The 27963-nt window shown below is 25.1% G+C and overlaps 3 protein-coding genes across 18 annotated transcripts; 2 read left to right on the plus strand and 1 right to left on the minus strand.

Annotated features, from left to right (window-relative positions):
* Positions 1-200: 200 nt before the first annotated feature.
* Positions 201-25352, plus strand: LOC108003834 (homogentisate 1,2-dioxygenase). 3 transcript variants are annotated; one of them, XM_062073324.1, is made up of 9 exons: positions 13100-13270; positions 17868-18101; positions 18507-18642; positions 19344-19474; positions 19544-19730; positions 21708-21887; positions 22617-22840; positions 23511-23637; positions 24361-25352. In XM_062073324.1, exons 2-9 carry the CDS (start codon positions 18084-18086, stop codon positions 24681-24683), a joined length of 1326 nt encoding a protein of 441 aa, XP_061929308.1. In that variant the 5' UTR covers positions 13100-13270; positions 17868-18083; the 3' UTR covers positions 24684-25352. The 3 variants fall into 3 exon arrangements, with proteins under 3 accessions (XP_061929310.1, XP_061929308.1, XP_061929309.1); XM_062073326.1 differs by lacking the exons at positions 13100-13270; positions 17868-18101; positions 19344-19474 and adding an exon at positions 201-332; XM_062073325.1 differs by lacking the exons at positions 17868-18101; positions 19344-19474 and having other exon boundaries at positions 13133-13270.
* LOC108001743 (uncharacterized) lies at positions 1039-13052 on the minus strand. Of its 13 annotated transcripts, none has more exons than XM_062073307.1 (13): positions 12868-12938; positions 12423-12551; positions 9912-10037; positions 7629-7872; positions 7278-7482; positions 5755-5930; positions 5615-5687; positions 4858-5036; positions 4202-4445; positions 3691-4103; positions 2874-3049; positions 2563-2753; positions 1039-1686 (listed from the first exon to the last, which is right to left on the minus strand). In XM_062073307.1, exons 2-13 carry the CDS (start codon positions 12432-12434, stop codon positions 1380-1382), a joined length of 2346 nt encoding a protein of 781 aa, XP_061929291.1. In that variant the 5' UTR covers positions 12435-12551; positions 12868-12938; the 3' UTR covers positions 1039-1379. The 13 variants fall into 13 exon arrangements, with proteins under 13 accessions (XP_061929291.1, XP_061929298.1, XP_061929292.1 ...); XM_062073314.1 differs by having other exon boundaries at positions 7278-7470; positions 12423-12656; XM_062073308.1 differs by having other exon boundaries at positions 12423-12656.
* On the plus strand, positions 25211-27897 carry LOC107993576 (uncharacterized). Of its 2 annotated transcripts, XM_017050075.3 has the most exons (9): positions 25211-25352; positions 25520-25580; positions 25699-25845; positions 25908-26138; positions 26226-26522; positions 26645-26746; positions 26827-26984; positions 27068-27476; positions 27549-27897. In XM_017050075.3, exons 1-9 carry the CDS (start codon positions 25260-25262, stop codon positions 27746-27748), a joined length of 1698 nt encoding a protein of 565 aa, XP_016905564.1. In that variant the 5' UTR covers positions 25211-25259; the 3' UTR covers positions 27749-27897. The 2 variants fall into 2 exon arrangements, with proteins under 2 accessions (XP_016905564.1, XP_016905565.1); XM_017050076.3 differs by lacking the exon at positions 25211-25352 and having other exon boundaries at positions 25515-25608.
* Positions 27898-27963: the final 66 nt, after the last annotated feature.

Here is a 27963-nt window from a genome sequence, read left to right on the forward strand (position 1 = left end):
GAAGTAAAAAAAGACAAGAAAAAGTTCAGAAGAAAATAAAAAAAATTGATTGCCAGATGTTTCAATGCTTGAGAAAACACTTGTACTTTTCTCTTTGCAAAATGCAACTTGAAAAGTTTGGAAAATTGATCGAAGAAAAATGCAAGATACAAAACGTGCAAGATACTTCTAGAGTCAGAGATAAAGACATGAAAGAGAATCAAAACTGGCGGTGATAAAAACTCGCGAAGGGTTTGAGAACACAGCGTGTTATTGGCAACCGTCAGTTGAACTGCGCGGTAATCCCACAGCGTGCCAGTGATGACGTTACGACAACGCAAATTGCTTTAAAAGTAAGTGTTTGTGTATGCTTGTGTTAGTATTCCTATTCCTATCTCTATTTGCAACCGCGCTCATACTGTTGCTATTACACATTCGTCTCTTCTAATGGTCGAACTAAACTGAGTAGATTACGAATATTTCGTTACATATATTTATGCATTCTTATTTTTGCCAATTATTTACACCCCCACTTGAACACTTTACATATTTGAAAAAATGCAAAAAAGCAAAAATAAAAAAATACGGAGAACGTCACTTATTCATATTGTACTTCTCATTTCAGATGATGAATATATAATGAATATACAATTCGATAATTTATGAAAATTTATATATAATTATATTTATATATAATTATTTACAGTTTAAATATGAAAGATTTTTTTATACATTTGCTTCAGAGTTTTATTTCATTATAAAATATTGCTTTATCGTAATTGTAATAAATTTATTATAATGTGAAATTAAAAATAAAAATTATGTTTTTCCTATATTTTTACTCAAAAAAAAAGAGAATTTATATATTTGTCTTTAGTATAACAAAAACAATATAATAAGAAAAGTAATCTGTATTAAAAATGATCTGAATTCAAAAAAAATATATATGTAATTTAAGTTCATAATTTATAAGAAATATTGAAATTTTATTAAGAACAAGAACTATTCTATAATTTTGAATGGAAGTTATAATTAATAACTAAGTAATTCGAAAATAAATTCAAATTCAAAAATTGTTTATTATATGCACATTCTTTTTTTTTTGATCTGTCATTTGATATCATTTTTATCTTACAAATAAACAAAAGGATTCTATTTCGGATTTCAGTTTCTGAATATTATTTAATCTTTATTGTAAAATAATGTATGTTAGATCGGTTTCACTTGAATCGATTAATAAAAATTTATGAAGTGTAAAGAACAATGTTACTCGAAGAATATTTCAATGAATTCCTTGATATAAATTTTACTCGATTCTATATACAAAACTACATAATGCAATCTGTCTCTATCACTTCCGATTATCACGATGAATAAACGAACGAAAGATATTCGAATAATTAATCCAAAATATTGAGCTTGCTGGTAGTTTTCCTGAGTTGCGCTCTCCAAGGAATAATTTGTGTATCATTATCTATCTGATTCGTTTGAGTTGCATGCGGTCCGCGATTCGGAATATTCGTGTCTTCCTTTTTCTCTTCTGCTTCTGATTTTTCTTCATGTTGGTGGATACGTGGCGGATTTGGCGGATTTTGTGAATTTGATGGATTTGGCGGATTTGGTGGATTTGGCGAAGGTGAAACGTCACGTCTTAGTGACGATGTCGCATCCACTTTAAACGTTGGCATCACATGTGCTTGGCTCAGTCTAATTAAATAAAAGTATTATCGTTTATTAGAATTATGAGTTATACGAGTTATAATAGACGAGTTTAAACTTCATTTTGGGACATCACTTTTTTTTAATAATAATAATTTGTTATATATTTTTTAATATCAGTCGAAATGAATAAAGACAAAATATAATAGTTGAATTTAAGAATTCATTACTTATTTTTTATAATTTGATACTTTTAGCATATTTAGTTAGGTTAAGTTGATAAATTTAAATTAGATTAGATTAAATTATTAGGTTAAATTGTTGATTTCGTATTGGCATTTTAAAAAAGATTTTGTTTTCACGATAATGAATTTGGAAATTGATTATGTGAATACTTATGATGTCACTTTTATGGAAATGATATCAATGTTATTAATAGATAGACATTATTAAATATGAGATTTTTTATATTTTTATTGTATTTTTTGATAGCATTCAATGAATAGAAAAATATCGATTTTGAATTTAAAAATTAGTTCAAAAATATAATATTTAAAATTTGGTATTTTTAGCATATTGTGTGATTTAAATTAGATTATATTGCATAAACTTAGATTAAATTACATTATCAACATCGTGTTACCATTCTATAAGAAATTGGATAAGAGAAGGAGAAGTTGTTTTCACGATGATAAATTTGGAAATCTTTTGAATTTAGATTTTTATATTTTTATTGTACTTTCTGATAATATTGATGAATAAATAAATAAATAATGTATAGATTAAATTAACTTATTATTAACATTTGAATAATTATATTTCTAAATTCAAAACCATTATCAGACAAGATAAAAAAAGTTTAGAAAAATTGTTTCCAAAATGAAGTTTGATCTGATGATAATTATAAACGAGCAAATATTAAACCTTTTTTCTTCATTATCCTTTTTAGCGAGAAGTTGCCTTTTCCAAGCAGGAATCGCTTTTTGTCGTCTTTCTTCGTTTTCTCTGGCAATTTGTTCTTCTAATTCTTTTTTTGCTCGCTCAGCAGCTTTTCGTGCTAACATTTGTCGTTTCCATATCGGTATCACATTTCCGGAACTATCTTTCTCTGGAATCTTTTAAAAATCGATAATTAACATTAATAATAAATTAACATTAAATAAACGTTAAATGAGAAAAAAATGCTATGATGTAATAGAAGAAGAATGAAAAAAAAATCAATTTTAATTGTTTACCTGATCCACGAAATTCGAAACATTGAATACTTTGTTGATCTCGGACATAAGATTCTGCTCTTGCGTCTTCTCAACTTGTGCCATTTCCACTTTTAGTTTTTTAATTCCAGGAATGTCCTTGGTTCTTTTTAGTTCCGCGATCAAATCGGTTTTTTGAATAAAGAATGACTCTGAAACTAAGAACATCGATTAATAGAATAACCCATTAAAATATTCGATGCAAGTTATTATAGTATGTCTGAAAAATATCGGGATTTTTTTTTTTATATTTTTCTAGAAACGTCATTTTACAGTTTACGCATTCATATGAATTTATCAATTTTTCATAAATAGAAATTTCACATAACTATATCACATAACTTATAGTGATTAAATTGAAATATTTTAACAAAGTGGAATAGTAGAACAATATTACTTTAGACAATATATTTGCTTATTAGACCATGATTTTATGAATTTTTGATCAAAGAAAAAATAATTATTTTTAATCAATCATCATACTTTTTTCTGAATTAGTTTTCTATGATTATTCTTTTCAAAACTAAAAATATTAATAAAAGAGATTTGTTGCAATGATATTTTCGCCATATCAATAATGATGATAATGATACTCAAAATGATTTAACCAATAGACTTTTAGAAATTTATCTTATATTAATTTTACTTATTTAATGCCAAAAGTATTGATGCCGAAAGAATATATTTTGAACAAAATGGATACCTAAATATTGTAAATTTTTGAATTTATATATTTTTAGTTATATTTTTCATGTATGTAGTATATAATTTTATTATTATTTTGTCATTATTCACTTACCATTAGTCATAGATACACTACGTGGGGGAGGAGCAGAAAATGTTTTCGTTGCGTTCATTTTCGTGGTGGTTCTTCGAAGCTGAATGCTCGTCAGATCTTGAATACTTATGGTTGCGAGTGGCTGCGGTGTTTTTGGGGATTCGAAATCAACATTCGCAACCATTCCAGATTCTTCATTGGTTCGTCGCAATTTTTGAAGTGGAGACATAGGTGGTGGTGGAGGTCCTGCAATTAATTCCTTCCTTTCCTCCACTATTATCCTCTCCTCCTCCTCAATACCCCTTCTTTCTCGCTCCCCTTCTGTCGCAGCTACTACTAATATCTCGGGCTCTTGATCTTCTATTTCTTCCGATCTGATACAGCTTTCCCTTCGATCTCCGCTTCTGCTCTGTATATCCAAATTGTCCACCGATCTACAAACGTTATTTACTTGACAACTAATTTGATATATCAAATATGAAAAATTTGAGACACATCATATTTTAATTTCTTTCTTTAATATCTTACTGACCTTGCTTTTAACAAATTGCTTTTTGTTGAAACCTTGCAAATACTTTTCAAATATTCGGATGGCTTAAGTAAGGTGTTCGAGTCCGCATTTGCGAACTTGGGTGGTATAAACGGCAGCACCATATGTTTATTGACCAGATGAGCTGTTTGACTCGTCTTAATTTCCTCGATGTCCGCCGATGGACTGGCAGGAGGTACTTCCGGCTGCTGACGCTCGCCGCAAGATACGTCGGACTTGTTGATCGCTGTTCCGAAACAGAAACGAGGTAGGGGGAACGAATCATAGTATGCGTCGGACAAGTGAAATCTAGGTAAGTGTATTATATGCCTGATGAGCGCTATGGTCTAGTAAGTGGCCGTCTTCGCGATTCACCGAGGCTTTAATTATTATTATCATTATCGTTAAAATCCGCGTACCAGCGACACATGTCGATTTTTCAATTTTAAAATCGGTCAGTCGTTCGACTCGATTAAATTTTTTTACTCCTTTTCTATCATTATTCCATTTTTTTTTGCCTCGGTTTTTTTCCTTTCGACTAATATATATTCTTGTGTCATTTTATAAAATCTTTTCTCTTTTTCGCTTTCCCTTTTCTTTTTTTTTTTTTTTTTTAAATAGTACGAATCGAGACAAGTTTGAGAATTGATAATGCTTACCTGTGGATGGAACAGATCCATTTTCACTTCTTCCGTTACGATTCGCATCACCGGATGCATCTCTTTTCTCTTCCTTTACAGTAAGTTCTGCGTTTTGTTTAGTGTTCACCATGAGCACTACGACGTCCTCCTTGTCCGGTAATGGAGGCGGCGGTGGTGGTGGAGGTGGCTTGGCGAAGCTAAGAAGAATAAGCGATATTGCAAAAGATGAAAAATATGATACTAATATCGTAAACGATATTTCTTCTTTTATATTAGATTATTATAGATAAAATGAGCGAATTCTTAATAAAACTTTATTACAGTTATAATTAAAGCTTTATCAAAATTAAAATTATTCTAATTAAAATATTTAATTGATTATTATTAGTAATTATTTGATTTATATTTTATTTATTTTTATTATATATTTTTTTATTTATTTGCCAAATTAAATTTTTTACACTAATGATGAATTTATTTTTTAATATAATCTTCTAAAAACTTTATTAATGTTATTAATATTTTAAAAAAATTTGATTTTAAAAATAGATATTTATATTTTTGTAAAATAAAATAATTAATAAAACATTTTAAATTAATAAAATATAATATCATTTAATAGATTATTTACTTAATTCCGAATGGTTTTACGAATTTCCGAAATCGATAATTTTTTATCAAACATTTTAATATGATATATTTTATTAAAAATTGTGAATCGCTTCCATTTCTCTTTGATTTTCCATGCTATGGTCTTATCGTTCGGCTTATTTACCTGGCTCCGCCATTGACTGGTTTGATCTCCTTTTCGCTTTCTACTTGTGGCGATTTAGTCGAGTTTTCTTTCTCTGAAAACGATAGATGATGTTGTGACCAATTGTCAACTTATCTAAAAATGTGTCTATACCAACGTACCGTATGACGATTCAATGGAAAGCTTCCCGTTCTTTCCGATTTGTTCGTTGCTGCTATTCCGCGATAGCGACGGTGTCGATGCGCTAGACGAGAAACAAGGGATCTCGCTGCTGATGTTTGATGACTCGCTCGCGCTACTCGATCTACTGTATCTGCGATCGGTTTTCCGGGAACGGCTGAAATCGATTTCGACATTGATTTTGCAATGTTCGTTCAATTAAAATTATTATACCACCGTTATGCGTCATAATCACAAAGCATCACTGTGAGCTTATCGATAAATGAAATATAAAATTAAATTAAGTATAGATAAAATTAAATTAAATAGAATAGAAATTAGATATATCCAAAAGTTTTTTTTGTTTTCTTTTTTATTGTATTGTATGAATTTCTTATATTTTTCTAGAGCTTGTAGAACATTTTATTTTTTTGAAAATAATGATTGAAATAAATCATAATTTAATAATTTTTATCATTTATAAAATTGTACTTTACATATCAAACGTCTTAATTTTATTTCTTTAGAACTTTTCACAAATAATTTTTTTAAAAATATTCGAAATGGCTTCTAATGTTATTTAAAAGATCTGAGAATAATTAAGTTGACTTTATTCTATTTAATAAAATATAATTATAAAAACAATAATTTATAATCTAATCAATTTGTAATTTTTTAATATTATTAATTGGGAAGTTTTGAAAGAAAATTCAAGATTTAATAAGAAAATATACATGCTCTTGATAAACTACAGCAAAACTATTCTAATATCAATAAAAAATAAATTAAACTATGTGTTTCTCAAATTTTGATTATCAAAATAGTATATATAAATAAGAAAAAACTTTGTAATACATTTCACAAACAAACACATTCCTATTTAAAGATATCTAATGATCAAAATGGATCATATCATTTAATGATTTTTATATTTTATTATTATGTATCTTAGATTTATTTCTCTGGAATTTTTTATAAATCTGTTTTATGAAAATGATTTGACTTAAAATGACTTTTAATGTCATTTAAAAAACTGAGAATAATCGAACATTTGATTATTCCATTTAATCTATAATTATAAAAAAATAATTATTTCTAATCAATTTGTACTTTGTTAATTTTCTATTTTTGTAAGACGATCTAGGATTTGATAAGAAAATATAAATATTCTTAATAAGCTTTAAATGAATATCCTAATATTAACAAAAAATAAATCAAATAGTGTATTTTTTAAATCTTGATTATTAAAATTGCGAAAATAATAAAAATAAACAAAAAAAAAACTTTCGTTATAATCTAATACATTCCACGAATAAACATATTTTTACGAAAAATATTGAAGTCATCCTTCTGCGACTTCACAAACAGCTGACCGAGCGTTATCAGAAACAAATGTTTCAAAAGCGAGAAATTGGTATTACGAAATTTACAATTATTTTGATAGCATCGTCAATAAGATGATTTCTCGATGTCAGCTTGTAGCGAATGTGTATCACGAGCTGGCAAGCACATGTATCGTATGTACCTTCGATCGGATGTATTGTCAAGCTTCTTCTGTGAACTGCTAACTATACCACCGGTATCAGAATCCTGTCGCAAGCAGATTTGTTCGTATGCGTGCTCGGATGGCTCTTGTCCCATTTCCGATTTGTTCGTATAACCGTTTTCGTTCGACGGTCTGTCGAGAATACCATTGTTGAAATGCACGTCCACTTTCACTGGAACGGAGACTATAATAAAAAACTAGTTTGATCATAACGCGAAGTTAACACGAAGGAAAATCGTTAAATATAGTTTAGTCTTTGACTACAAGAAAACGGGACACGCGCGAACTCTAGCGGGAACGCGTGAAATATCTAGGACTCGCGCCACTTACCTGTCAAAGTCTCGTCTTTCTTTTCAAAGTGACGATGTTTCTCCGTATCCGCGAATAGACGAGTGATTCTTGTATAGACGAGATCATGAGGGCTGTGCAAATAAAAAGATTCCGTATCCTTTGGCTTCACAGATTCACTAATATACGCACTCATGGGATTTATATAGATTCCATCGCGAGGTCGTGAACCAGGTGGATGTAGAAAGAACGGCTCTTGAAACATACCGCAGCCACGTAACGAACACTGAAAGCACCACCACCATTGTTCTCATTATCGGTCGGTGCCGTCTCGCATACCTCTCATACCCTCTTCCGGAAGAGTGATTCGCGCTGGTTCGAGCATAAACTAAGCTAAGCCAAGCTCGAATCGAGTCGAGCGGAACCGAATCGAGCCGGACCAAGCCAGATCAAATTGTGTAAAACTTCATTTTAGAGCATCATATATTTTTAAAATTTTTTTTTTTGTTTTATATACTAGATAATACTAGATGAATAAGGATAAAATACATGTAACGGTTTTGATTCTAGGAATACATTAATTCAAAAGCTATTTTAATTAAAAGTAAAGTAAAGTTATCCAGTATTTAACTAGTATATTTCTAACTTAATCAGTTTGATCTAACTTACTTATCTAATCTAATTTAACGGGTATATTTTATCTCTTTACTTTCTTATTTATCGAATAAGAAAATATAATAAAAATATAAAAAAATATTAGTGAAATATATAATAGTTTGTTCAGAATAAAATTAATCAATTATCGTTTCACATGATAAATTCGGAAGTAGATTATATAAATATTTCTATTGTCAAAATTTGATAATATTAATAAATATAATCTGAATATAATATGTATTTAAATAATAAATAAATAAATAAATTATTATATTAAAATATAATATACGATATAATATACTAAAATTACTAAATTTTTAATCTTTTAAGTTACGTTACGATTCATCACTGAAAATATTATTTTATAGTGATATAAATTTTTCATCGTTATTATTCCATTATATTATTATTATTATTATATTTAAACATTATTCTAATAATTCATTTTTACTACATTATATTATTATTAATGTTGTATTCCTATTATATTATGCTGAAATATAAATTGAATAAAATAATATAAAAAATTTTCATAATAATTATACAAAGTTAATATATTCATAAAATTATACAAAGTTAATATATTCATAAAAATAATCTTTAATCTAAAACAAATACATTAATATTAATACTTATTTAGTAAGTTACAAACAATTGACATGTTAAACGAAACAAGATAGAAATAGAATGCTTCGTTTCCATCATATTTTGTTCCTATGTCACTTCTAAATTCTATAACTATAATGGTTTAATAAATAAATATTGACCAATATTTTTGCATAACAACTTTTGTCAGTTTTTTTTAATCGATCTTCTAAAGATATCTTACGAATATATGTATATTAACATTCTATATATGTCATTCTTGATTATAATATATATATAGAACAAGATAACTTAATCATTTAGAATAATTTTTAATAATATTAAAAAATATTTTAGATAAAAATTAAATGAAAATTTCAAAAGATATATATTCTAATTATTAAATATATAGCTATTATTAATTTTTTTAAAAATCCAAATTTATGTGTTTTTTAAAAGAAAGATCATATAATTTTCAATACAACTTGTTCTCTCTTTAAAAAAACAAGTTATTAAACGAGTTATCTATAATAGAATATATAAAGCAATATTATCTACTCTTTATTTTTCATATAAGTTTTATAAAATTTAAATTATCTTCTAAGCTAATAATTTTTTAATATATACATTTTTTATTAAATATTGATCTATATATATGTATACATTAACCTAGCACATTAAAAATATATGATTCTATTTAAAAAAAAATTTTATTTTTATTTTTCGAAACTATTCAATTTTTCTCTAAAAGATTTGTTTATATCTATATCAAAAATAAATGAGATATTCTAAATGATCAATTTTGTTCATCTTTCATTTTACATACATAAAGTTAATTTAATTTAAATTAATTTTAAATTAATATATTCCTAAATTTAAAACCAATATATTTTGTTTTTGTTTGTTGAAAGAATTGAAAAGAAAATGATGGCCGAAAAAAAAATTTAGCTAAATTGAGACAAATTCAAGACATACATATTTTGCTCTTCTAAATTCGATTGATTGCATATGATTTATGATCCAATTCTATGCGACTTACCGCTACCTTAACGATAAACGATTATTCTAGCATGTGCTACTAGCCTTGTCGGCAGAACTCGTTGTGCAGCTGCAAGTCGTCACGTCGCTCATGTTCTCCGAATATTCTGAACCACAACGATCCCTGGCCATTCTCCCGGTGACATTGGTGCGGTGAGTTTCGCTCGTTTCCTATGGAATCCCGCGTTTCGTATTTTATTCTTCTTCTTTTTTTTCCATTTTAATTTCATTTTAATTCATAACCGTGTTATGAACACATTGATAGAATGTAAATAAGAGTGAAGACGCGATTAAGGATTGAATAAGGCATTAATAGAAGATAAAAAACGAATAGTTTTGGAGATAGCGTCAAACGATCGCGTGAAAAAATTTTCTGCAGCGAAACTTTCTACGCGGAAGAATGAATTTAAACATTGCAACTATAACTATAATTGCAACTGCTATCGCCGTTGCGATTAAGATAAATGAGACGATAAAGTATAATCACCATTGCGCGAGAGTTAAAGTCAGGCCTAGATTCGAAATTGAAATAAGAAATAGCTTTTTGAAATAAATCATCATGAATATAATGTTATTTAAAATATAGATAATACTGGTTTATTTGAAATAGCAATTTCAAATATAAATTATATATCTATTTTGTAATTTTTTTTATTTCAAATATAACTAAAAATAGAAAAATAAATAGAAAAATAAAAGTTATGAATAATAATATTCTATTGTATAAATGAAATCAATATTGTTTTTATTAGAGTTATGAATATTTTTGAAATGAAATTATTTAAAATAATATTTCAAATTATCTGAAATAATTATTTTACATAATTATTTTAAATGATACTATTTTTTAAATTTAGTTACTTATATGCAATTTATTAATATTCGAAATTATACGTATCATTTTATAAGCATCGAATATATCGATATGTCTAATTGATCTAAATTTATGATTTAACCAAACGCCATTTCGCGTTTAAAAAATATTTCTCAATGCTTCACTTACTATTACTAGAGAAAAAAATTTATTATAAATATTTATAAATTGCATAGCAATTGTTATATATTATAGCAAGAGATCTATTTTTAACAATTCTTGAATTATCATGCTAAAAAAATATATTCTACTTCATATACTAAACAAAATGTAGATAAAAAGCATTAAAACAATATTATAAATTATGGACTGTTTCGTGAAATAACAATGCAGATATAAATCCGTTTCTTTTTTGCATTTAATAGAAATTTAATAGAAAAAAAATTTTTTAACTAAAAAAATAACAATAAATCAATGAATTATATTTATTTATGATAAGATGTTAATAATATTAAATATTATAAAATTTTAATTATTAATATTATTATTAACATTTTAATATAAATCAACAACTTTCATCAAAAATTCAAATAAAAACTTGTATCTATCTCATAATTTTATTTATTACTAATTACTAATTGTATCAAAAATTATTTTCAATTATTTTTTTTCTTAATATAAAATTAAATTAATAATTTTATATACATTTTTTTTAATTTCTTTCAAGTTGTTACAAATGAATTCACCATCTTCATTTCCTGCAAAGTCTCAATTAGATTTTGCTTTAGAGAAACTTTATTTCGATGACGCTTCAGGAACTGCGATAAAATCGCGTGAAATTGTTTTAAATCGCATTTCAATCGTGACCCGGGAACGCCATAAGCGTTGAAAGATATGCCACGTGCCGCTGTTCTCTTTCGTTCGTGTGTACTGTACGCGGAGAAAACGCGTTTCGATTCTTGAATCGATACGCCCGAGTTACCCTTTTCGAAGCAACGTTCTGGTTTTCGCGTTGTTACAGACACTGAGGATCGAGGGTAAAGAATCGCTCGAATAAACACGATATCGTACATAATTGATCGTAACCTGTGTCCGTGACAACAAACAATCTTTTCAAACTACGATTCTTTTCTTTTATCAAAGTTTTCTAATAGTTGTCCATTCGTCGTCTTTCTCATGAAACCACGATATGCTGGCTGCATAACCAGGTGAAGGACATTGAATGGTGAACGATGGACCATAGATGATATAGGCACGATAAATAAATTCGCGCGACAATCAAATAGAAAAACAAATCATTCGTCTCAAGCAATTTCAATTCGTTAAATAGATTTTTCATTTTCAATGTATCTTTCGATTTAATTTTGAACGAAAGATACTAACCAATGATCAAAGAAAGATTTCCCCGAAATTATTCTTTCGATTGATCGATCCATATGGGAAGTGAGGATGATTCTAAACTATGTCGATCCGCTTGAATCATAAAGAACGATTTTCATCTCGTGATCGATTAAACGAAATGCTTACTGATTATATGGAATAAAATATACGAACTAAAACGAATGCAATTATGAAATCCAAATGACATTGCTAATCTTTCGTGCGTTTATTTTCGAAATATAATTTTCAAATACTTTAGATCACCAAAAGAAATTTAAAAATACCGTAATTATTGATTCGTGAGAATGAAAATCGATAAATACCGCTTGTGAGATCTCTTGACCTTGTTCTAATTCACTTACGTGTATACCCATGCAAAATCGGAATGATCGTTGAATGTTTCGCAGCAAAAAATCTTAGAATCGTCGTCCAAAAAAAAAGCCTATTTATCCGTGATATGATCGATTCGAAGCATTCGTGACTTTGAATTTCTGTGGAACTATTCGCAGTTAAAACATCGGTGTTTCGTATCGCACCTATAAAACCGCGCGGATTTAAAACGCGCACTATGTACACTTAGTCGAGTCACCGATAAACTGGAAGGAAATTAGCTTAACACGGGTTGATTTATCGACTATTAATATATATACATAAATACATACATACATACATATACATATATATATATATATATATATATATATATATATTTATATATATATGAGCTCGGTATTTCAAATTGTCTAATAAAATTTTTTCGTAGCCGAAAGTGAGAACTCGAGAGACCGGTCGAACAACAAACTCAACCTGTGCACGCGGTAAGCGGCGGACCGAGACTCTCTCGAATCGAGCCCACCTGTTCTGAAGCGAGAGCTGGTCGACTGGCCCGCGCTACCTGTCGGAGAAGGGATACGTGTTTCCTTGGCTATAGTTACTACCAATCTTCGAATCAAGCTTCGTTCTATGCTCAGCGTCTTTTGCGCACCGCGCCACTTTTCCCTCTCTTCTTTTTTTCTTATTCGTCACACCTTTCTGACTTTCAGTTGCCCTCTCGTCTTTTTCGTCTAGCGCGTTTCGACGTGGTCCGGTGAATATGATAGACTCGATTTGCGAAAATTTGAGACATTAAAAACAGGAACCAAGATAATTGGATCGGAACCTCCTCGTTCGTTGCACGAGCGTTAAATTGCGCGGGCGAATTATTTTTTTGGTATGTACGAACTAACGAGAAACAACGAGTTGTAATAACATTCTTCGGTCTGCATCCGTGTGTTCTCCGTTAGTCGGTTGCCGTTCGAACAGGATGCAGAAGAAAGGTTGCCCGGAGAAGGAATCTTTTGCTTGCTATCTCGCTTAACTGTAAATGACCCCCACCTTTTTGTAATTTCATTCTCTCGGCTAGTTCGCCTCCCGCCAGATCGAAAGACGGATGCGACTCTTTTAATGCGCAGCAAATTACTCATAATTAGCTCGTTTCGCTCGTCAACCTTCTCCGCACATTTCTTCTCCCATTTTTCGAATATGTTAAAAGATATTGTCTGTTTAAAAATAATGATATTCTGTTTTGACCGAATTGTTTTTATTTAGATGAATTAGATACATATTTGATAACTTTTAATCTTTTAACTTTATCTTTAATGAGTTAGGTTTTCATTATGCATTTATGAGTCACTATGAATGATGAGTTTTATCGATTGAATGGAGAAAATATTTAATAGATTTGTATCAATTGACAATGAGCAAAGTAATAACTATTAAGATGCTAAAAACATAATTAAAAAATGTTATAAATATAAAATTAGAAAAGAAATAATGTAATATTAAATGATATTTAATATTTAATTATTGCCTATTAATATTTTAAAAAAAATTACAATATTTCAGAATTATTATTAAATAGTTTATTAATTTTCATTTATTTTTTTATTTCTTTTCATTTATTTATTTATATATATATTTGACAAGTTTTATTAATTGAAATAAATTAAGGATTTTTATAACTAACTGATAATGAGTATAAATAATATTTAATGGGAAATATAACTAAAGAATTTTATAAATATAAAAGCAAAATTATATAATAATGTAAACAATACAGATCATTGTATTATATGTATGTATTGAATTATTAATAAATTTTTTATTATTATTTTTATTTATTTATTTATTCATTGTAATTTATAATATAGACTACCGCCAATAAAAAAATTTGGAAATAATTTAAATAAATAATTCAATTTCATTATATTGAACTATATAAAAATAGTATTGAGTTATATATAACGTTTACTTTTAGTTTGAATTACTATGAAACTTCCTCAGATTTCGCATCTATCTCCTATTGAAATTCTTATTTGTTGAATTTTCTTGATATAAAAATTTTTTTTAAAAATATTCAGCCCATAAGTGCTTTTTTTTAAAAATGTTCAGCCCACAGTTCTGATAACATTTGCAAAATATACGAGCATAAATGAGAGAAGATTATTTAGAAAAATTATTAAATAGAACGAAAATCTACAAAGCAATTAAAGAATTTTTCGACGAGTTGAAATTGCAATGATAATTTATAAAATAAATATTGTATATTTTTATTTTCGAATATGTTTTTCATTCATTATTTTATTCTTTTAATTATAATATTAATATTAATATTATATTTAATATTCTTTTAATAATAAAAATATTTAATACTTTTTTAATAATAAAAATACATTTTTAGTTATTTTTAAAAGAAATTCAAATATTTTCGAATTGGTAGTATATTTTAATGATTTTTAAACAATATTATGCTATTCATTTTATATAAATAAATGAATAGCATGAAAGTATTGATTTTTAAACACAATATATTTGCACATATATAAAAAGATACAAACAAATCCATGTGATAAATTTCTTTAAATTAAATCGTCCATATCCACATATTCAGTTAATCCATTAAAAATTTGTTGCTCGAATGCTGATATTTTCTGTCTTGATAACAGTTCAGTCGTGAAGTCTAGTTTTCTCGAGCGAAAGGCTACTTTTGCTTTGTCAACCGTATCGAAATTTGATTGCTCGATCTTTAATTTTCAACTTTAACTTTCGAATAATTTGGTATAAATCGGGGTTGAAAGTAGTAGAGAATGAAAGTAACATGTTACATAATTCAAAATATCAATGATAGTTACAAAGTTATATGATGGAAAATCATAATTAAAATATTCACATCCTAGCAAATAAATATTAAAAAGAGGGCGAAAAATAAAGACAAAAATTTGTTTTTATTATTTATTATATAATAATTTAATAATAATGACATATTTTTTTATTTAAATTTACTATTGATTAGACAAGACTTAAATTAAACTTAATAATTAATATTTAATGAATTACACAAAAATTCGTATAATATAGTTATAAAAATGATGCCTCAAATAATATAGTATATCAATTGTATGATTTCTAAAATTTCCTTTTTAACAATTTCCTTTTACTAAAAAATTATTTTTGGCATTTAACTAAAATTATTACATTCCAGAATTATAAAAACATTCTAAAATTCTAATATTCGATATTAATATTTGGTAGAGAATATGTTAACAATATACAATAGCATCATTTTTTTATTATCTTCAATAAAATTTGTTTAGTGATTTTCAATGTCATAACACAATCATATTTGCATGATTTTATCTCGTATAATAGTTTTAAATAATACGAACTTGTATTTGAAGATTATCATACATAAGATTTAATATTAAATTCTAAGATTGTTGGATTATGTTTTATCAGGCGCTGAATTTGTTGATATAAATCTGCTGAATTAAATCGATTGTGATTCGGCAATTGATGAGACATTTTTGTTTATAAATTTAATGGAAATATTTGTGATCTTGAAATCTTTTAAACAGACTATGAGATTATCCCTTATTTCTAATGATGCAAGGATGTGTGCAAAAATCCGCATGTATAAATCGTGCGTGAAAATCGTGCATAGAGTTCGCATTTGTTGTAATGATGCACCAGAAACTACGAATTCCTTTCCGCTATAATAATATTTAAGTTGTTAAAATTTAATTAATTTTATTAATTCAATTAATTCAATCAATTTTTTTGAAATGCTTCAAATCATTTTTATAATAACCTAATTATTATTTTCAGAAAATATATTTTTTTATGTACGAATAATTTTAAACAATAAAATGTGGAGTAAATTTGAAAATTGGAAAAAATTATTATTTTGTAGGAATTTTCAATTTAGTTATATATAATCGCATTATTTTATAATATGATTTTGAAATATTAAATTTGTAATTTATGAGTTTAAGGAAAAAATATTGTAATTGATAATATAAAAAATAAAAATATAAAAAAGACAATAAATATAATATATATTTAAAAATACAAATCTTCTTTGCTATTAGAATAAATAACTTGAAGTACTTCAATATGAAATTTTTTTTTAATGTACAGAAAATTGCTTTTCCATATTATAAAATAGTTTTTCAGAAAAAAAGGTTTTTGCTTTAAACTAATATGTATATTTCATTGTAAGTATTTCTTATACAAATAGACTGCTACTTAAGAATGTTATTATGCATTTCTGTTTGCTTCTGTATAATTTCGTTAATTATATTATATAATAAATCATAAACATTAAATTCTATATTAATTATATTATTTTATAGTTATATTATTTTGTATATACTGTTGGAGAATCGACTCCAGAGGTCAAAATAAGTATAAAAGTTAGTATATAAAAATATTGCGTATTCATTACAAGCAATTTAATTTTAATTTATATAAGAAGAAGCGAAATAGAGATAAAATAAGATGGCAATAGACATGATGATGTAGACAAAGCGTAATAGTCTTTTATTCTATCTCTTATTTGCTTCGTCTAACGCAAATTTTAATTATTACTAACTTAATAAATAAGCCTGAACCGACATTTTTATATTTCAAATTTTATTTGTCTGGAATCAAGTCTTTAAAACTATTCTATATGAATTATTAACACTGAATTATTAACATTAGATATATGTTCGGTTATGAAAAGATTTAATTTATTAATCTTTAATTGGCCAGTTTGCTGATTCTATGTAAAGGATTCTGATTCCATTTTTAAAAATCTATAAACTGTAAATCTGAAAAGTTTTAATATATTAATAAGGAAAATGATTTTCCAATCTTTAAATTAATTTCTAATATTTAAATTTTAATACAAATACAAATTTATATAATTAAATAACAAATTTATAATATTTTATTTATATTATAATATTTATTTTTAAATAAATTTCTAATATCTTTAAATTAATCCAACATTTCTCTACAACATTATGTAGAACAAATCTCGATCTTCTTTTTTTATCGATTCTTATACCGTTTTGATAAAAAAAGTATTTGTAATTATTTTCAAATATATTATGCATGATTATTGATGTTTCAACAAGTAAAACACTTAATTCGTTTAAAATTTTGAAAGAATCATTCATTTGTATTAATTTAACATATTTGCATGTAATAATAATTGTATGTAATAATATACATACATGTAATAATAATTTTTATTTATTTATTTCAATATTCTTTGGTATTTTTCTTCCTATATTTGTCCTTGTCTAATCTGAAAATGCGAGAAATAAAGAGACATTTATTTATTCGTCTTTATCATGAATTTTTAACGAGTTTCAAAACGAGTTTTTTATTTATTGACTTTGTTGCTCAATTAATCGAGAGTGAGAAGTCAAGCTTAGAGAATGTAGGGGCTCGTCTTAATGAATTTTTCATTTTTACAACACATATGAAATTTCCTTCTTTAGAATGTGATACAAATGTCGATCGTATTAATAAGACGCACCTTCCTATATTCTATACCGTGATTGGTTAGCATCGCGATAAAATATCTAAAAACACGTTCTTCGTATAATTATGATCACGTTGTGATTACGTGTGATATAAAGATGACCGGTCTTATTTATATATAAAAAGGAGAAGAAATCGAAAAGAAAGAATATTCAACGATTAAATACTGCACTATGAAGAACGATTTTAAGGTATAGTCGAATACTCTAATCCCAAAAATTTTTATAAAACAACAATTGTTATTCGTTTCTTTTATTTCTATATGAAAATTGAATTATAAATTATAAACTATAAAATTTTAATTCGAATTATGTATTAAATGTTTCACTAATATTATGTACAAATGTTTATTCATTTCTGCAATTCAAATTCAGAATAAGCTGATTTTTACAAATTGAAAAATATTTTTCCTTTTTTTCAAAATGTGAAAATTATTAATTTTTAATATTTATTAATTTTTTTTTAATGATTTCGATAGGATGAAACCTTTATAATTCTTTACTCGAATTATCAAAATTCAATTGTATAAGAATAATTATTATTTTAATTTTATTCACAAGAATAAAATTATTCAATTATTCAATTTTGCGTTTCAGTATTTATCAGGATTTGGTAATGAATTTTCGAGTGAAGATGAACGTTGTCCTGGTGCCTTACCCATTGGTCAAAATAATCCTCAAAAATGTCCTTATGGTCTTTACGCAGAACAACTATCCGGCACATCATTTACTAGTAAGTAATTTACTAGTAAATTATTTTAGTTGAATTTATTTATATTATATTATTAATATAATTTTTATCTCAATTAAAAAAAAAACTTTCATTGTTTGCATACTTGAATATCTTAGATTTCATTTAAAATTATCATCATAAAATAATGTTTTAAATAAGATAAAAATTTCGATAAATAAAATATTTTATTTTAATAATAATCTGACATAAAATAAAATACTTCAATTTTGCTCAAATTATTAGAATATCAAATAATACAGTTTTTATTCTTAGATTTATTATTATCATTGATAATGAAAAAAATTAAGATGGGAACAGATTATAAATAATAAATATTTTTACGTAAAAAATTGTCCAATTAATTGTATCACAATTTTCGATAGAATGTATATATATATAAAAAGAAATTAAACTATATTCATATAATTATATTCATAAATGTATTGAATACGAATTATTTTCAGCAATAATATTTAAAAATGAAGAAAATAAATTAAAATAAATAAAATATTTCAAGACAAATATTTTCAATATTCTTTAAATAAAATATTATTTTTAAGTAGTATTTTAAAAACTTATTTTATCAAATAAAATTATTCTTAAAATCATACACATACTTTTAAATAAATAGAATTATTTATTATTATTTACTATTTACTATTTAAAATAATATTTTACCCAGCTCTGATATGTATACACAGCTCCTCGTTCTCGGAACAAACGTTCATGGCTGTATCGAATTAAACCATCGGTCATTCATAAACCTTTCGTACCAATCAGTAATTCTTGTCTTGATTATAAATGGGATATTATAAATCCGACACCAAATCAGGTAAATTGATTACTATTTTTTTTCAATAAATATTTTTATCGATACTCAAATATTCTTTTTATGTTTCAGTTACGATGGAAACCATTCGATGTGCCGACTAGACAAGCTGCAGAAGTGGATTTTATCAATGGTTTGCACACGATATGTGGAGCTGGTGATTTTCGTACTCGTCAAGGCATCGCGATACATATGTATCTTTGCAATGCTTCCATGAAAAATAAGGCTTTATATAATGCCGATGGAGATTTTCTCATTGGTTCGTATATATATAAGTTTATTGTTAGCATATGAATGAATAATTGAAATCAAGTTCATTAGATTGTTCCGTAAGTTCTGTCTGTTTTTTTTTTTTATTCCAGACTTGTATATTTTTCTAGAACTATCATGTCATTTTCATAATCTTTTATAATATTTTACTTTCATAATCTTATTAATATATTGCCTATAAGAAATTAAATGCTATTTGTTTGTGAAAAATCATTAGGAATTATTTTGTATTTAAAATTTGTAATAAATATTTATTTGTTTTATTTCTCGATTTTTTATAAATTTTTTGCAATATATAACGGTAAACATTTTGAGAAAGTATGTAATAATGCATTAATATCAAAATATATGAAAAATCAAAAATTTTTAATTTTTATTATGCATTTTTGGTATGGATAGATGCATAAAATTAATTTAAAAAAAAGTGAAAATTATTGAAATATTGAACATTATTATTTTATAAAAAAATTTATAAAATAAATGATTCAAATAATTTCGCTTTAAATCAAATTCATCAAATTCATGAAATGACCAATGATAGAATGATAGAATGACAAATGTTAATTTGCTGATTTTTTAATTATTAGTTAATTATTATTAATTTTGTAAAAAAATCATTTAAACAGGAAACTATTATTTCTTATAAAATAATAAGTAAATAGAATAACTTAATATTTTAATATCTCTTTTTTTTAATTGTTTAATAAAAAATAAAGTTATGTATTTTTTAAATGTTCATTAAATATATCTCATATTACTGTCAATTTATTTGTCTTGTATCATTAAAAATATAAAATCGCATTTCCGTTCATCTGATACTTTCTAATAGAGAAGCTTTCTAATAAAGAATTAAATATTTTTTAGAATTGTAATATATGTATAGGATGTTAATATATTTATGATATAGAGTTTTAAAGGCTAAAGTAAACATAAAAATTATTCCTTACATTATAAATAATTTAAATTCGTATATAATAAAATAAAACTGAAACAAAATGTAATGAAAAGACAAAGCTCATTTTCATTTCCATCTTGCTTCATTTATTATAAATTTTAATTGCTTAATAATGTAACAAATAAATCTCAACCGATGTTTTCTGTCTAATTTTCATGTTTTCTTTTAGCCTTCAGAATCGATTCTCCAAAAATGTGAATATATTATATATAATAATATTTTTTAGAATTAATATTAACTTTAATTAAATATTAATCTATTAATAGTTATATTAATTTGTAAATTTATATTTTTTAATATCGCAATTAAAAATTTCTAAATATTTAAAATTTTATAAAATTTGAAAAAATAAAAATATTTAAAATACTATAATAAATTATATTTTTTTTTAAATTAAAAAAATTTGTCTTAAATTTGTATAATTTAATTTATACTCTAATATATTTTTAGTAGATATGACAATAGAAATATGAGTTATTCTATTTATATTTTTAATAACATTTATTATCATTATTTCTTGGCGCTTAATATATATATATATATATATATATATATATATATATATTCATATATATTATACATAAATATATATACATATATATATATATATATCTGTATAATATATATGTATAATAATATTTATTTATATATATATATATATATATATATCATATCATATACAATGCTCATTTATTTTTTTTTTTGAAAATATTTTGTTTATTATCAAGAATATATGAGAATATTGTAAATGAAAGTATACGTTCATGAATTTGTCAATTTATTCCTTTTTTTCTGTTTTTCTTTTCCTTTAAATTTTTTTTATCGAAAAATTTTTTTTAACTTATAAGAATATATATTCGAAAACATTTCTCATTTTCAAGTTCAAATTTTAAAATATAAAATATGTGTTCTTATTAAACATTTATCATCGATTGATTCGATTACAAAAATGAAAATTTTTATGATGTTCAATATTGAAAAATGTAAAAAACAAAATTGTATTATTTATAGTACCTCAGCTTGGCGCATTAGTGATAACAACAGAATTTGGCAAGATCCATTGTGAACCGAATGAGATTTGTGTGATCCAGCAAGGTATGCGATTTAATGTTACTGTCTTTGGACCATCCCGAGGATACATTCTAGAGGTATTTGACGATCATTTTCAGTTGCCAGATTTGGGACCAATAGGTAATAAATTATCTCGTAAATATGAATTGATAAAAAACTATATTTTTGATTTTTGATTTTGGTAAAATAAATAATTTTAAATGGATCGTACATTGTTTCATTTTATGCAAATTTATTTTATAAAAGTTGTATTATATGTTGATTCTAATATTTAATATTAATTATGTTAATGTAATATTTCCTAAATTAGAAATCAAAAATATAAATTAAGGAATTATATAATTATATATTAATTATAATTATATAATTATAATTTATTTAGATTGTATAAATTTAAAAAAAATTTTTGAAAAAAATATTTGCTACTTTTGAAACATTGAATAAAAATAAATGTATCAAAAATAGTGTATTAAATTTCATTAAATTTTGGTAAATAAACAAAGAAATAAAGAATAATAAATAAAAGAATAATATTATTATTCGTATTATTATTTGATATTTTGACAAACGTATATATAAAAACTTATATATATATATATATATATATATATATATATATATATATATATATATAAAACACTTATTAGTAAACTATATAATTAATATAATAGTTTTAGAATATTCTTATAAATTTTACAAATTTCAAATAATTTAAAAATTTTATTATATATTATAGTAAATTGATTTATTTCTGTACTTATTGATACTATTTTCTTAACAATTCAATAAATTTTTAATGAAATAAATTTTCTAATGATTATGATGTAACAGATTATAATTTTGAAACAGGAGCAAATGGCTTAGCGAATCCACGAGATTTTCAAACGCCAGTCGCATGGTATGAAGATTGTGAAATCGATTATGAAATTATATCTAAATACCATGGTAAATTATTTGTCGCCCAACAAAATCATAGTCCATTCGATGTAGTAGCTTGGCATGGAAATTATGTTCCATTCAAATATGATCTTAACAAATTTATGGTTGTTAATTCGGTTTCCTTTGATCACTGTGTAAGTATATATTATCATTTAATTATACATTATCACAACAAAACTTATATGAAATAAATTAAAATAACAATAAAATTGAAATATTTCTATAGCAAGGCAAATAATATTTAAAAATATTCACTATTTGTTTTAATTTTTTATATTTGAATATATTTTATATTTAATATAAAATATTTATTTTTCAATTAATTGAAATATGCAATAAATATTTAAAATGATTATATTCTATTTTATATTTTATATTTTATTTTTTATTTCTATTGTTTAAAAAATAGATTAAGTTTTTTATATCTTATATTATATATATAATAATATACCTTTGATATTGTAATAATAAATTTAAAAAATATTTGATAAAATTATGAAATAATATTATTTGAAATACTATTTTTTTATATTTAAATAAAATATTTAATTCAAAATAATATTTAAATATTAAATTTAAAATTCGTATAATATATATTTGAAATATTATTTTGTATAATAACTATTATTATTTCAGAGAGAAATTTGTAAAATTTCTGTAAAGATATTTGTAAAATTTTTTATAAGTATTAGAATTATAGACATTTTTTTATTTGATGTATTTTAAAAATCTATTTTTTTCAGCTTTGCACATCACACATTTTTCTGATGGAACGATAAATAAGATATAGTATTTTTTTTATAGGATCCTTCAATATTCACTGTTCTAACATGTCCCTCGGGAAAAGTTGGTACAGCAGCTGCCGATTTTGTTATATTTCCACCTCGATGGTCCGTACAAGAACATACTTTTCGGCCTCCATATTATCATCGTAAGTTTATAAACAATATATATATCTAATAAATTTGTTTATGAACAATTGATCGAAAAAAATGAAAAAACGAATGCGATATAGTTTATAAACAAATATCTAATAAATTTGTTTATGAACAATTGATCGAAAAAAATGAAAAAACGAATGCGATATAGAAATTTCGAAAATGATCATGATTATAGCTATTTATGTCTGTGATAAATAGCATTAATCTCGTCGATATTGCTACAATTTACAAATGAACTTGATTTGTTTTTTATTTTGTTTTTTGTTTTATTTTTTCTTTTCGTTCAGCAATAGATAATGATGCGTTGCAGTCACCTTTCCGATTTTTTATTTTTCTGTATTGATTTGATGTCAATTACATAGTTCGATATTTCGTTATGCTAGACCGCTTTTAAAAATCGCATAACCGAGATATCGGTGAAAACTCAGAATTTTCTCCGTTGATATTAATCGACTTCTTTTTTTTTCTTTTTTTTTTTCACAAAACCTACAATTTTTCCTTTCTCCAATTTCTCTCTCTCTCTCTCACTCTCTCTCTCTCTCTTTCTCCCTCCCCTTCTATGTATCTATTTATCTATCTATCTATTTATTTTTGTTTTTCTCTTTCATTTATTGTTTAATTTTTATTATATTAATTAATTGATAGAATTTATCGATTTTATATTTTATATATATATATAAAAAATATATATATATTTCTTATTTGCTTTATAGGAAATTGTATGAGCGAATTTATGGGCCTGATAAAAGGACAATACGAAGCTAAAGAGGAAAGTTTCTATTCAGGCGGAGCATCGTTGCACTCAATTATGACACCACATGGACCGGACACACATTGTTTCGAAAATGCTTCCAACAATGAACTTAAACCTGAACACATCGCCGATGGAACTCAAGCTTTTATGTTCGAAACGGCGTATAGTTTAACAGTAACTGAATGGGCTGCCAATCTTTCCAATAAACTAGATAACGATTATTACAAATGTTGGCAATCCCTTAAAAAGCATTTTGTTTTGAATTCCATAAATACATTATAATATATAAATATATTTTTTTTATATCTTATAGATTTTTAAATTTTATACATTTTCTTTCTTTTTAACTTCGCATTTCTACATTTCATATTTTATTATTTTTTAAAAAAGATAAAATAATACATTTATAATTAATTTTAATTCTCTTTGTTTCTTTTTTCTTATATTTGATAATATATGTAGTTAATATATAATCATTAATAAACAAATCGTTTATACATACTACGTTCTGATATTCATTATTTAATTTCTCTTTGTATCTTTTTGTTTTTTCTATTAATTTAATTTTTACAATTATTTTATCATATAAATTGACATTTATTGTGTTGAAATATGCGTATTTGCACTTTTTTTCGATAGAGTGCGCTTAAGGATAAATACGTAGCGATACGTACGCGTTTATACTTTTTTTGTGCAAGAGTTCGCATGAAAAAATTTAATTTATTACAAATAAATGTGATGTTCTATCGTCGAAAGATTCAAAGATCGATTAACCGTTGATGTTGGGTATAACGTAAATATGTTAATTTTGATAAAATTTTTCAATAGTTGTGGTTAACTCGTAATTCTAACCTTACAATGTGGAAACTTATCAATTTTGCGATGCTTCTTTGTTACTTCACTAGAAGTGTCGCAGCTTCGTATTGTTATCCAGATTATTGTCAAAATGTGGTAATTTTTAGTACTTCTTTTATTTTATATTTAACTCTTTATTTTTGTTCAAATGCTCTGTGTAATTGATTGTTTGAATTTTTAAATATTTATTCAGATTATTTTCATTGCAGAAAGTTAATCTTTTATATTTATTATTTTTAAGTCATTTGTTTTATTTTTTACAGACAAAAGTAGTTGCTATTCCTGGTTTCCAATGTTTATTGACAAAAGTTCAAAAAGGTGGAGGTATGATGAGTTCATTAAATGCATAAATGTGATTATTTATATAGTGTAATTTTGTAAAAATTTTGTAATGTAAAAAATAGAAATTAGATATGTGAATCATTTATTTATTTTTTAATAGATTGCACCAAATTCACATTTGAAGGCTACAATCATTATCCACCAGATGAAGACACAACTAAATTTAATTTACATGCATATATATATGAAGAGTTTGGAAATAGAATAACAGCTTTCAATTTAAGCATTACCAATGCAACTTTTCATGGTAATAAGCTTAGATGATTAGATGATTTCTTTAATCATTTGAACTTCTTTTCTATTAAATAGGACTGATAACACGTTATCAAAGTTTATTGAATGAAAATGAGTCTGCCTGTAGATATATACAACTTTACGGAAATGAAACTCTTCCGGCTCCAAAGGATCTATACATTTCTTGTCCATTTTCTAATGAATCTTATGAATCTATTCCATATCAATTAGATTATCTTGTAACAGGAGAAAAATATAAGTATAGTAAACGATATATTTTCAATGTGCCTGCACATAAATTTATTGGTAAATATTTAAAGCAAACTTTTTTTATTAAATGAAAATCAGCATTATATTTTGAGTAATGATTTTTTTAAATCTATCTTATTACAGAAAAAAATGCAAGTATAAAGCAATATAGACCATTTATATATATAGATGTATCAAATGCACCCCTTCTTTCTTTACATATTCAACCACTACCAAAAAGTTATAATATAACTGGATATAAAATTTGGTTAATAAACAATGATACAGATTTTATAAAAACATTTAATATAACAAGAAAACAAAACTTACAATATAATTTTACTGCGCACATTGGCCACTTTTATTTCAAAGTTGCTTGCATGCATTTGGAATGCGGCGATTATGGATGCGTAAATAGTACTACGCCTTTTATTATTATACGTAAGCAAATAAATATTGTCTATGAAAAATAATTTAATATAATAAAATTTTGATTTTTTAATTAAAGAACCGCAACATGTTCTGGTAATAAGCGTTATGGTAATTGTTCTTATATTTTCTAGCAACATCTTCACCTCGTCTTTTAATTATGATTATCAGTGCTGTGTGGATACCAGCATTATCATTTTGTGTACTTTATCATCTTTATAGATTATATAGAAGGGGTAAAATTGTAATATGTTTAAAATTTTTGTATAAATATTGTTAGAATAATTAAGTTATATATTTGTTTGAATTTTTATAGAAATATTGAAAAAAAGAGAAAAACCCAAATGTTTGTTAGTATATTCACCCACTCGATTATCGCATGTTAACGTAATGGTTGAATTGGCAAAATATTTAAGAGTTTGTGACATTAATGCCATGATAGATGTGCTCGATATTACGGATACTACGGACAAAGTTAGTACCAGTAATCTATTTCAAAATAAAATATTACTTCTGCAAAAAACTTTATTTTACGATTTATTATGCTTGTAATATAGGATCCAAAATGTTGGTGCGAGGCTGCATTTCGAAACACAGAGTTTGTTATTGTTGCAACTTCTCCACCATCTAAAAAACCTGCTCTATCGACTATTTATGAAAATACTAGTAATTATCTTTTGAGATTAGTCAGAGAAAGAAAATTTCAAATTGAAAAGCGTTGCTATATTGTACAATTACCGTATTGTAAATCGGATGACATTCCTGAAGAAACAAAGCATTTAAAAAGACTTTTTTTGCCAAAAGAATTACCTAAGCTCGTAAAAATAATTCATGCAACGGAACGTATAAAGTGTGCTTCTTCAGTATCTGACAGGAAATTTTTGGATTCTGTAAAATTAGCAAAACTCGAAACATTAGACGAAGATGTAAACAATGGACAAGATGTAAAAGATGGACAAGAAACTGGTCAGTTAGATTTTCAATTGTTTGCTTAATTTGAATGTGATTTCATATTGATTTCATTTATTCATGTTTTAGAAAATCTTTTAGAAACTACAGAAATGTCAAATAATCGAACTCTTGCACCGGCTATATCAAATGATAATACCATGTTTGTAACGGATATCGATGAATTAAATTTACTCGGCGAGAATGGAGAAAGCGAGCAAGAAGAACATACTAATAAATCTTTAAAGGACGATACTTGCGTGTTTCGTATCGATAAATTGAATTTGTGATTTTTTTACTCGTAATATTGTAAACAAATGTGACAATTACGTAGGTTAGATAATTTTTAAAAGTATAAGACATTCTTTTTATACATATATTGATTTAATTTAATAAATGTTAGTTCTTTTTGTTACAATACAATTCCTCATATTCACTATGATTTGCATTTTATAATTTTCATTTTGTGTTGGTGTATAAATGTTTTACATATTTTTTTGTGTGT

This window comes from Apis cerana, linkage group LG3 (genome assembly GCF_029169275.1).
Source record: "Apis cerana isolate GH-2021 linkage group LG3, AcerK_1.0, whole genome shotgun sequence".
Classification (NCBI taxonomy): domain Eukaryota; kingdom Metazoa; phylum Arthropoda; class Insecta; order Hymenoptera; family Apidae; genus Apis; species Apis cerana.